The sequence below is a fragment of the Neoarius graeffei genome, chromosome 4, assembly GCF_027579695.1.
Source record: "Neoarius graeffei isolate fNeoGra1 chromosome 4, fNeoGra1.pri, whole genome shotgun sequence".
In the NCBI taxonomy this organism is placed as follows: Eukaryota; Metazoa; Chordata; class Actinopteri; order Siluriformes; family Ariidae; genus Neoarius; species Neoarius graeffei.
Window position 1 is genome coordinate 58,562,324 of NC_083572.1, and position 13,102 is coordinate 58,575,425.

Genomic DNA, 13,102 nt, shown 5'->3' on the forward strand with positions numbered 1-13,102 from the left:
ATTATAATAGTGGTGCTAGGGTTCATTTAATACTAATATTTTGTGCAAACATTTTGTTTTTCATGACTGTATATCTACTTTTGCAGCCCCCTGTATATATGCTATATTTACTGTATGAACATGGTATCAGAAAGCAATTTTATTTATAAGCAGTAGCCACATGTACCCATGGGGTACCTTTTTTTTTTTTTTGCGATATCTTCCTTCATATTCATCATAAGTGCTACCAGGCGAGGTTTGTTTTGCCTGGCAACACTTGTTTGTGATGTACTGAAGTCAGTGTGTATCATGCTCCAACATAACTTCTTTAAATGTATGCATTAGTTTCTGAATCTTTCATTCTCAACTGGACAGTTTGAGTACTGGGCTCCATTAACTGAATAACCTCATAATCATATGCTTTAAAATTATATATATATATATATATATATATATATCATGGTTAACTATTACTCATTCACTTTGCTCACTCATGAAATATATTCACCACTCGAAGATAAACTTCATATCTTTGCATGACCGTGTAATGTTCTCTATATATTTTACTGGCTACCTTTTACCCAGCCCTGTGATGACCTGGCGACTTGTCCAGGGTGTACCCCGCCTTTCGCCCGTAGTCAGCTGGGATAGGCTCCAGCTTGCCTGCGACCCTGTAGAACAGGATAAAGCGGCTACAGATAATGAGATGAGATGAGACCTTTTACCCATTAACGGTTTCATATTATTCCACTCTGTCACTGACTTTTGGTCTTCTCTAAACTTTTAAATGAGACATACTCTCAATTTTTACTCTCAGTTGAGACATTAATTGTCAATTTTTGATTGAGAAACCTTGGCTAAATCTCCTCTCATGGACAATCAGGAAAAAAAATTAAATAGGCTTCATGGATTGAATATCAACATTTAATAATTACACAATATTTAAGTAACATTTTAACACATTAGACAACAGCTCTACAAACAGACAATAAATTAAAAAAATGCAATAAATATTAAATAATCAAAAAGAGCTGAAATAATATATGTAAACAAATTCTCTCTCCTTATGGCATAGAATATGCCCTTCAGTTTAAATTTTCAGATATATACAGTGTTCAATGGTTTAAGCATCTCCTATCTAGATTCTAACCTTTATAATATAAAAAATTTGAAATAAATCTCAATCCCTTAACATGTTCAATGAGTTACTGGTATTGCAGAACTATAGCTCTCTTAGTTTCTTAGTTTACCACCTGCCCTTGACAGATGTTCTGTAGTGCCATGCTGTCGATGTGCAATTAAACATCAAGCTAAACTTTTTAATTTGGCCAGCATCTGAAATGAGGGCACACAAAGTGGTTCTCTCACAAAACTGTATACAGTTACAAAATGTATAATGGTGAAAAAATAACAGTAAAAATATCAGTCAATTTTCAGTCACTATTCAATTGCTAATTGGTCCATTTATTCACAATGGGAGTCCATTTCAGTAGAAAGGAGCACTGTGTGTATTTGCCAACTGGCCCAGTGCAAGTTGAGTTTAAGCTCCGAGGCCAGTTTGGTTATGCTCATTAAGAGTTTATTAGAATGCAACTCTGGTGATAAATCTTAGTGTCACACTGCAAAGACATCCACAGGACTTGAAGTGGGATCCTGAAGACCCAGAATGCTATAGGCCATTCTTTTCTGGTGACCTGGCAACCGAACCCCAATCTTCTTGATATCACTATATTAAGAAACAAGAGATAAAAGAAAGGTGAGATTGGTATGAAACAATAATAAAAGATTACAATGTTATATAGTTAATTGTTTTGTTAAATGTGTGTGTTTACTTACTCAATCTTCAAGTGCAACACTTGCTCCATGGTGGTAATTCCAGCATGGCTAAAGGCTTCTTTATACTGGCCCATCTTCATGGACTCTAACCATTCATCCACAGACCTGAAGGGGCTCCCATCATTTCCACTACTGCTAGGCAGGCGAATAGACGCTCTGCAGATGGAAAAAGCTAATTAGATTGATTAAACCCATCGCTAACAGAGACGCACCTGACACAGGCTATTTCTATCCCATAATCATGCCAGCTGCATTTTTTGTTTAACCTTGTAGAAATATTTTTATTTCTCCTATGACTAGTGACTCCTACCGTAGGTCTATGTCGGCAATTGTTGTAAGAGACTCTGGGCTCCGCAGAAGTTTGTCCAGCACATTGACGACATCGAGGAAGCGTGGGCGTTTGTAGTGGTCCTGCATCCAGCACTGTAGCATTAACTGGTAAATAGCAGATGGACAGTTTATCGGTGCCGGCAGCCTGAACCCTTCGTGTATGGACTTCATAACCTGAGATGTTGAGAGGAAAACAGGTCACCGTCTTGCTCTTTAAACCCACACCCAATGAGTAACAGCTCTTGATTAAACAACTTTAAGTACACATACATCTCTATTCACAGCCTGTACCTATATGCTCAGAATAACCCTATGGTACACATTTGGCGTTGTGAACTTTTAGTCATGATGAAGTAGCCTACGTGAAATGATCTAACATTCAGAGAAAAAATGATGTACCTCATGGTTGCTCATGTCCCAGTAGGGTCTCTCTCCAAAAGCCATCACCTCCCACATGACAATACCAAAACTCCACACATCACTGGCGGAGGTGAACTTCCTGAAAGCTATGGCCTCTGGGGCTGTCCAACGAATGGGAATTTTTCCTCCCTGAGAGACAAAATGAAAACAGATTATGTAACTAAAGTGTGTTAAGGTGCTATTTGATATTGCGCTGTTGTTATGTACTTATAATCTAAAATGAAGCTACTATATTAAACACTATTAAAGTAGCTTACAGTGGTGGTATAGGTGCCTTCAGGATAGTCTTCCAACACACGTGACAGGCCGAAGTCTGAAACTTTGCATTCGAGGTTGCCATTTACCAGGATGTTGCGTGCAGCAAGATCTCTGTGCACGTAATTCATATCTGACAAATACTTCATCCCTGCTGCAATGCCACTAAGCATGCCCACCAACTGGTATGAGGACAACTCCTCATCATGATCCTATACATTAAAGTCGAGGGATATTTATCCATATGACAGAAGTAAGTGACCAGAAATATCACAATACAATAAATCCAAAAAACAACATGAGCTTTAGAGTGTTCAACCTACCCGCAGGTACTGATCCAAAGCTCCATTTTCCATATACTCTGTGACAATCATAGCATGTTTGACTGAAATGAAAGCAACGGAAGCATCCAATTAGAATACGACAACACAGTCATTGGTCACTGGCATATGACATGCTTTACATGTTAAATGACTCGGCTGTGTGGGTGCATTGTGAGCCATGGTGATAGAGTTGACACGTACATTTGGTAACAACCCCCTCCAAGCGTATGATGTTCTGATGGGAGAACTGGCCCATGATACTGGCCTCGCTCAGGAAGTCCTGCCTCTGCTTTTCTGTGTAGCCAGCTTTCAGTGTCTTTATTGCAACGGCCACCTCATTACGGCCCGGCAGTTTCAGAACACCACGAAACACTTCACCAAACTCTCCTATCGGACAAAAAAAGAGGCAGGATTTGTGAATTGTTTTAATATATAACATTAATATCAACAGAATGTAATTTGGTGCATGAATTGGTTATTTCCTGAACTAATAGGCAACTAGGAATTGAATGAATGGAAAAACATTCCAACTCCAACCTTGAAAAGTGTGTTAGTACGAGGATAGTGTTCTAGTATTAGAAATAATAATGTGATTATTTGCTAGATTACCTGCTCCAATGACTTTCTGCTTAGTAATGTGATTGGTGTGAATTTCACTGGCAAACTTAAGGATAGCTGTGTTGGGGTCTTCATAGGTGTGTGGGTCCACATAGGTCTTCAGTGGCTGATGTTTTTCTATGGAACAGGAAGAGAGCATGTTTATAGATCATGTGATTTATAACACATGACATTAATGAGGTTAATTATGACTATGTCATACCTGGACAGGCGAAGTAGGTGCCCCCTGTTCTTTGCCGGATGCGTGAATTTAATCTTCTGATAAGAGAAAGGGCAAAGTCAAAATTGTATTTGCACATCAGTGCTTTCAAGTTTGTGCTGTAATGAGACAAGCTTCATATTTTCACAAAGTAAACAGATCACAGGGTGGAGAGGGTGAGGCGAGCTTCAAGGCGGAAATATGATAAGAACATAATGAGGAGGAGGAAAAAGGAAGAAAGCACGAAGACTTCTCTAACCTTTTGTGTAGGAGTAAAATAACCACCACGATAAGCAACATGACTCCGCCTCCAGCTATGGCTCCCATGACAATCATGGAACTACCCTGTGTGCGCAACTCAGCTGTTGGACAGATACAAGGCATCTGGTTACACACAATTCTATACTTCTGTATTGTTTTAAGACAAAAATATCACCAAGCACACACCCACACACCCACCCACACACACATTCATATACTTACCCATAGGCAGGGTCTCAAATTCATGTTCTACACTCTGGCTGCTAGGATGGCCTTCTGGTGTTAAAGTCTGAACACGAAACACATACTTAGTGCCAGGTAAGAGGTCATTAATCTGGACTAAGTTCTTGTCCAACCTCAGAACATTGTATGTGGTGACGTCTTGCTCTTCCTTATTGTCCTATTCAAAAGAGACATCGTAAATCCATGTGTAACAAGAGGCAAATAGACTTCGCAATTAAACAGTGATTTACCTACATACCTTGACGCGGTACATAAGCTCGTAGTTAGGAGAATGATGGGAAGTTGTCTTTTGGTCCACAGCCCAGGACAGAGAAAGACTAGTAGGGGTACGAGCCACTACTTGGACGAATGTTACCTTTGGAGGCGCTGTGATGAGAAAGGCATAATATAGTTTGAAAACATTTCACTTGCTTACATCTTAGTATTTCATGCTATTGAATACACAAAGACCTACTTTTACTTAAAATACTATGAGCCAAGGTTTATACCTGTGAAGTTTAGCATAGTTGTAATGCTGGCAGTTGATTTCTGAGGGCTCAAAGGGGAAACTCCATTTAAGGCTTCCACTTTGAATGTGTAGTTGATGTGAGGCTCCAGATCACTGATTGTAACCTCCGGGTCATGTAGAGATGTATGCGTAGGCTCGAAGCGCACCCTCCCTCCACATGGTGCACACATGGCGTCATTACAACGCTCACACGCCACATTGTATACAATGTCAGTCCTGCCACCTGTATTAGATGGAGGTCTCCAGGTGAGCTGTATACTCCCTGCTGTTAGGCAAGGAGTGGACTTCAGGTCTTCTGGTGGAGTAGGTGGACCTGAGGGAGTCACAGATTGCAGGAGTGAAGGACTGAAAGCTATCTGTACATCACAAGATTTACAAGAGTGGGAAGTGTTAACTCAATCTCTGCAGCCAAACACTCACCAGAACATGGAGCAGAACTGGGGTCTGTGGCTGCTCGGTAAAATCCTTCCAAGCAAGCACAGTGGAGCGCACCAGGACCTGAGTGCTGCGTGTTTGCTGGACAGACTTCACATGGCTGGCTGGAATCTGAACTCTTGTAGTAGCCTCCATCACATGCTTAAAAAAAAGACAGGAAAGGCGAGTTTTGAAACATGCTGTTCAGCTAGGCAAGTGCAAACTGTGATCTACCGAAACAATATTATCTCATAAAACTTTCCCATGAACACATACGTGCCACTGAGCATGGCTTTTTTTTTTTCCATTTTTATGCAAGAGTGGAACAGGTTAATGAAGAGACTTAGTTAAGGTGAGATTTCATCAGTCTCAGAATCTATTTATGAGCTAGAGCAGCAGGAGACTGCTGTTATCCCCTCTCCCCGTCTGAGAGGAACAATAGGGGTAAAAAGATTCACACCAACTAAGCTACAGACAGGATGAATCCATCAACGATGACACAAATCCTCACACCGTATACTTATCAAGACAAGAGACCTGCAGTGATTCTGGCTTCTAACAAAAGAAAAGCAGTTATGGGCATGTGAAAAAACCCTTCAGGCAAGTTTAAGCACTGAGTAAAAGAATGTCAAGAGAAAGGTTTTGAGCCCTGCAGGTGAGCTGTAGAGCACTGTGTGGATGTTGGTTTGACAAAACAGGATGCGGGAATTGTGAGTTTGTATAGGCTTCATCCTCTCCTCCTTTCCTTCCTGTGTCAAGGGATGAGAACATGCTAGCGCAGAGTACAGGATTCCAGAAAAGACGGAACGCAACAACACTAACAATCACTATCAAAGAGGATGTAGGGGTCATTACGAAGCACATGAACAGTACGAAGAAGTGATTGGTGGTGATATATGTATGTGTAATGACCATGAGAAACTTATAAGCTTGCAAACAAAAAGTTTCTGGAGAAAGGGGGGCTTCTTTGGCGTGTATGACCTCCCAGGGGTCAGTTTTTCAGCCTCACTTTAAGCAAAAGAGTTCGAATTAGATGAGCAGTAGGTGGTGCATGTGTGCGTGTATGTGAATGGGGACATGCTCTTAGGGATTGCTGACAGCAGTTCTCTCAAGGGGATTTTCTGTGGGGATTTGTGTATTTGCTGCGTGTTTGCATTTAAGAGAGTATGAACGGGGGGGGTGGGGGGGGGGGGGTGGAAGAGATGTCCACATAAGAAAAGAAGCCTCCCTTTCCATGCTGTTTGAAGTCAGGAGTGAGCGGAAAACTCCCACTTCATTCTTCAGCTCTAACGTCCGTATCCGTTCTGAGAGAGGAGCTTTGAGTTTTAAATTAAAGCTATCTAGCTGACCATAGTGCCAATTAAACTGATTTAATACTGCATCTCCATCGGTGCAGAACAAAGAATTAGCTTCCGAAAGTTCTTGGACGTTACAAAGTTAACAAGTCCACACTCAACATTACAAAGATGTAGATGGATTATACAATGTTTGTTTTATGTCACAGCCAGAAAAAGATACAGCTTGCGTGAGCTGTGGCTACGGCAGTAACATATTTGCTTTGAGGCCATTGTGGGTGGCTTCAGCTATGATGAATATCAGTGACACTGTGTAGGAAGAGTGAAGAAAAATGACTGTGTATTGTAACACTGAATATTTGCTTTCGTTGTTATCTCCTAGCAGCTTGAAGTCATTTCATTGCAAAACACCACACAAAGGGACGAGTCATAGTCATATGGGTGGAAGAGTCAATGGTTAAAACAATAAAGCGACAGTTATAAAGTGCTCTGGAAATGTCAACTTTCAAACAAATTACTAGTCTTGAAAGACATGGGGATGTTCTAGTTTTCTAACCTAATAACATTATGTTAAGACAATGTGTCAAATTAGAACAAGTTGGAAACACACCTTTTGCTAATCATTACGCTAATCTCTCATAATTGTTTATGGAGCCTTATCGGCGTTATAAAGCAGTCATTATATAGAAGGCGTGAGGGAGCCAAACTTTCCACCATAAATCAATAGAACGATATCTTCCCTACAAAATCAGATGACCTAAATAAACTCGGATATCTCGGAAGCAGAAACATTAAGCACCCACGTGACCCCCAGAATTCCCCTACTCAGTTTCGCTGTAAACCTACTAATCAGTCACCACCCCTACTCCAGTGTGGCATCAAACCACAGGAGGGTCTGATGAAGACTGGCAGGTGGCGATAAGCCTGGAAGAACAGAAGTCACGCACAAAGAGCCGCTCATAAAATTCCAACGAGAACAATGTCACCAGCAACATTGTTGTCTCTATACTTGTTTAGGCGTAATCACCTTCTCTTTCACTGAAAGCCTGAAGGCCTTCTGCTCAAGGGTAGTTCAGCTGACCCAATGAGTTTTAATGTTCACAGCCTTTTAACAAGCCAAATGCTGCAAACCACAAAATGTTAAGTGAGGAATATAAAAAATGAACATGACAATATACGAGGAGTATAAAGAATTCAATTTAATAATGAGTAGCACAGAAGGTTTTGGGGGGGGGGGGGGGGAGTGAAACGTGTAAAGTCTGGGCTTGTACTTCGTTCCTGACTTATGCCATCATGCAATGATAACAAAACGCCTCTCTCACAATCACATTCCTCCCCCAGGCCTCTTCATTCAGCCATCCGCTGAAGGTGGGAAAAAACATTTGGAGCGTCTCCTGGAAAGTACGGAATGCCAGAAAGTTTTGGAATGTACCCTTTTCCACAGACCTGTATACCAGTAAATCCTCCCAATCCCTGATGAAGTCAGTGTCCGTTTCAGGTGCAGCCTGATGGATCCTGTTAAAGCACCAGAAGTCAGGCTCTCCAGAACATTCCTTCCTGAGTTTTGCCCTTCCGTATTATTTCAATACACAGTTGCCTATTAGGAGAATCACTTCAGTGGTCAAGGGATTTGTAAAAAGGTTTTGAATTGTTTGCAAGTGAGGGAAATGAGCTTAAATGTCTAACAATTTTATAAACCGAAAAGACATATAACAATTAAACCATGTAAAATGAGGTTTTGCGTTTGATGATCAGGCAAAAGCTTTAGGAAGTTGACTTAACGATCCCTCCTTTATCTTTTATAGGATTTAGAGAGTTACAGTTAGTCAGCATGAGAAAATCTACGTTTCAACACCCCGGACTAAACCTATATTTCCCACCACTACAAAAGTAATCCAGAGAGCTGAAGCCCTCAATTACATGATAACTGAGTCAGTGTGTAGCGAGGGTGCGCCAAGTCTTCCCTGTAATCTGTGGTAAGGTGTAGTCATGGAAACACACATACAGGAACAAGGTAGTATTCAGGTAATTCTAGACCTGTCCACTGAGTCATATCAGCTACCGGATGACATGAGAATTCACACCAGAGAAACGCCTGGGAAAAAAAAAATCCCCCCCAAATTCCTAAATCCTTCTATCATGCAAGCCTAAAATGGACTAACCCAGTTTATTCATTTCATTACAAAAAGACCTCAAATTAGAAAGACTGAGAGGATTTAGCACCCTTTGCCATCTTTAGATTTTTTTCCCCTTTATTTTATTTCATGATAAAAAAAAAAATCTCAGCGTCTTTTAGGATTCTGTTCATTGTCTCTCATGTTGGGAATCTACAAAGCCAATTCTGCCATTTTTGTCTTTCTACATAGATACATTTGTGCACACACACACTTCTCTACTGGTAACCTGGTATCTTTATACTTCCTTCCGAAAGCAATAATCTCTCATGCAGATCCGAAATAAAATGTGAGCAGGTGAGAGGGTGTGGACAAGACTGACATTCCTTTACACTGGAGTCATGTTCTCTGTTTCCAGTGTGCTCACAGGCAACTTGTTAGACAGCTCTTTGGTAACAGTACGACACACTAAGGCATCTTAGCACACACACTTATTCAGAAACACACACAGGCAGCCCACCCACAAAGCCCTGCAGTTGTTCCTCAACCATCAAACCACTGACTGCTTTACAAGTTGTGTGTGTGTTTTTTTTTAATTAGAACTCAACCTTGATTTAAGGGGATTTGGTGGCTCAAGATAAAACAGTCAGCCATATACTGACTTCAGTGCTTTCATAACAAAAATAAAACAAAGAAATGAAATGGTATTTCACTCATTTTAAAACATTAGTCAGGCACTACCCCACAAACTGCACTGTAACCCACTTACCTTGGCAAGTCTGTCCCACAGCCTGATAGCCGGCTCTGCAGTAGCACTGTCCAATAGGAACGACCCACTCCCCTTCAGCAGTGCAGTACATACGAGGAGGTGCCTCGCCGACGGTCACTGCGTTCTTCACACATGATCCCTCTACCTCAGTTAGACCTGTTGCAGTCACATGCTCAGGAAAAGTAGCCAGGTTGCGCTTGATGGCCGGACAGGTGGTATAGAACACTCTCACACTCAACAGAGCCACACAGGCACCTAGGTCTTGAAAAGCCAGGTAGAAGCCTCGCCTAGACAGCGGTCCAATGCTCCGTGTCTCCACATTCACCCTCACTGATGCTCGTCCACCACCCTTATTTGCTGTCACTTCATCTGGGGCCACTGTGGCAATCTTACGGAACTGACCTTTCCGGAAACTGGTGCCTACGTCCATGTCCATTTCAGACAAGTAAAGGCTGAAGGTCTCGCGGCAAGAGGAGGACGAGCCGTCAAAAGTGTTGCAGTCACGGACAACAAAATGCAGCTCAACAGAGACACGTGAAGCTTCAAGAGGACGCTGGATGAAGGTGGTACGAAGCCAATTGTCCTGTTCGGTATCAGCGGCCACATTACACACGCTGTAGGTGTAAAGGAGGGAGCTATTCACCACTGTCTGGACAATTTCCCACTAAGTGACGGAGAGAAAGCACAAGGTAGAGGGAAAGATTTGTTATTAATACATTGTATACTAATACTAATGTTATAAGTATATGAATTACATTCTACAGTGTAAGCATAAAGAGAATAGAGCAAATTATAATTTTTTACAGTAATTTTATATACTTCATAATTTGTAATATTGCTATTATTCTTCTGAGGAGTACTCGCATACATTTTGTCCTTTCTCACGATGTTGCATACTGTAATTTGTAACAGACGTGGGTGTGGAAATAGCATGTCTAGGCATATCTTTCATTAGTTAAACTAAAGGTGTATCAAAGACAGGAACGACAGACTGTCCTTCATGAAATGATGCATCAGTTGAAGGCTCTTTCACTGGTTATCCTTAGAAGCCAAGAAGCCTTTATTTGTCACACATACACTCAAGCACAGACTTAAGCACACAGTGAAATTTAACCTCCGCATTTAACTGATCTGAAGCAGTGAACACACACATGCGCACGCACACACACACACACCCAGAGCAGTGAGCAGCTATGCTACAGCGCCTGGGGAGCAGTTGTGGGTTAGGTGCCCTTGCTCAAGGGCACTTCAGCCCAACCTCAGGCCATGACTGCCTCATGTTAACCTAACCACATGTCTTTGAACTGTGGGGGAAAATGGAGCACCCGGAGAAAGCTCACACACGGAGAGAACATCCAAACTCCACACAGAAAGGCCCCCGTCAGCCACTGGGCTTGAACCCAGAACCTTCTTGCTGTGAGGCGACAGGGCTAACCACTATACCACTGTGCCACCCCAGTTAGTTAGTTAGTTAGTTAGTTATAAGCATGCCACTTCCCTCAGCTCCCCACAACAGCACTTGAACAGCAGATCAAGCCAGGCATGCAAACCTCAAAGGCCTTGTGTGGACACAGCAGCTCAAGAGCTCAGAGATCCCAGGCTAGGCTTCTACCATCAGAACAAGAAAATGACAGGACTAGTCTCCAAAGGAGTAATTACCCCACACACACATACACTCTGAGAGTGTGAATGCCTTGAACTTGCCCTTAAACCTATCCAGCCATCCCCTTGCCACTGTAGGTTTAAGAGAACAAACTTGGTGTGTAAATCTCTCATGAGGCCTTCGAGCCACAGAGTGGAATCTCCAGACGATTCTTTTAATCCCAACAGCTCGCGGAAGTAAAGCAGCTCACTGCTGCCCCTGACCATGTCTCCATTTCCTCCAGTTCCTCAGAAAGGAAACTGCATGACTAAAGATAGAGGACTGTACACTCCCTCTAACCCAGACATTTGGTGTCTTTCTGTTCCTACTGTATAAAACCGCGATCATGGGATCTATTGAGCCATAAAACGGTTCACGTCATTAAAACAGAAATGTGAATCATATCATTTTAACATGATACAGAGCTTAAAAGTAATATACCACTAGATAATACTAATCCAGTAGCTTTCATTTAAAAAAAAAAAAAGCCATAGCAAGAACACAAGTCATATCACAACCCACATTTAACACGAACAGCTGGCAGGTCGGATGTCTGACTCATAAATACATCAGACTGAAAATGTGAAGTTTTTCAATAAACCTCGGCCTACTCACCCCTTCATTTGGCGAAGTCAACCAGCCCAGCTCTCCTCTAGACGCCTTCATATCAAGCAGAATGTCTAAAAAAAAAAACATGGAATTGCATGTATTAAAATGACTATTAAACAAATTCAAATAAGAAAAAGACAAACTACATGGCTAGTGACTTTTATCTGTTTTATCTGGTGTATGATAATGGCTGGAGTTTTAAACACAAATAAAATGATGAAAATAGTGATAGCAAAAAAAAAAAATCACATGTATTTAAATAATAAATATACCTTACTGAAAGGCCAGCATTCAACAAGTCAGTACAGTTATTTGAACTTGAAAACACCACATTTCACATGACTTATTAAAAAGTATCCTTGCTCCAGTATAAATTAAAAAGGGTTAGGTAAACTGTGTTATAAAGGTATTTAGTCTACACATGAACAGCTTGAAATGTTTTACATTTATAACCAACTGGAAGAGTTGTTTTAAAAAAGAAGTATAGACTACTTACGTTCCTTGGCTTGAATTAGAATAAATATGCTGTTAATAAATAAATAAGAGAACAAAGCGCGAAAGTGGTAATCCATTTTTTAAGATGCTTTTTTGTTTCGTTTCTTATCTCAGCATTTGCTGTAGTCACCGGGCGGTGCGTCCGGCACGCGCACACAACTTTTCCACACTGCTGCCGCGAGTCTCATTCATGAAGAATTGAATGACATTAGCTCCGCCCTCTGGAATGTCGCCTCAGTGTTGAGTGGGCGGAGTCAGAGCAAAGCGCGAGGTGACCAGTGAGCAGTGATTACTGATGAGAATTCTGGATCTTTTCAGTGAGTCAGATGAGTCATTTGGCTCGGCTCACCAATAGGAGCCGACTCTTTCAGCAAACTTTTGATTATTCTTCTTTGTCTCTACATACACCACCGTTCAAAAGTTTGGGGTCACCCACACAATTTTGTGTTTTCCATGAAAAGTCACACTTTTATTTACCGCCATAAGTTGTAAAATGAATAGAAAATATAGTCGAGACATTTTTCTGGCCATTTTGAGCATTTAATCGACCCCACAAATGTGATGCTCCAGAAACTCAATCTGCTCAAAGGAAGGTCAGTTTTATAGCTTCTCTAAAGAGCTCAACTGTTTTCAGCTGTGCTAACATGATTGTACAAGGGTTTTCTAATCATCCATTAGCCTTCTGAGGCAATGAGCAAACACATTGTACCATTAGAACACTGGAGTGAGAGTTGCTGGAAATGGGCCTCTATACACCTATGGAGATATTGCACCAAAAACCAGACATTTGCA

The 13,102-nt window shown here is 41.4% G+C and overlaps 1 protein-coding gene across 1 annotated transcript; it reads right to left on the reverse strand.

Moving 5' to 3' along the window:
• Positions 1 to 885: 885 nt before the first annotated feature.
• epha2a (eph receptor A2 a) lies at positions 886 to 12,478 on the reverse strand. The gene is made up of 17 exons (XM_060919406.1): positions 12,312 to 12,478; positions 11,822 to 11,886; positions 9,565 to 10,228; positions 5,393 to 5,548; positions 4,953 to 5,285; positions 4,703 to 4,830; positions 4,444 to 4,621; positions 4,220 to 4,322; positions 3,964 to 4,019; positions 3,753 to 3,878; positions 3,345 to 3,530; positions 3,144 to 3,205; positions 2,823 to 3,032; positions 2,545 to 2,694; positions 2,126 to 2,319; positions 1,816 to 1,971; positions 886 to 1,705 (listed from the first exon to the last, which is right to left on the reverse strand). Exons 1-17 carry the CDS (start codon positions 12,385 to 12,387, stop codon positions 1,594 to 1,596), a joined length of 2,955 nt encoding a protein of 984 aa, XP_060775389.1. The 5' UTR covers positions 12,388 to 12,478; the 3' UTR covers positions 886 to 1,593.
• Between the last annotated feature and the right edge of the window lie 624 nt (positions 12,479 to 13,102).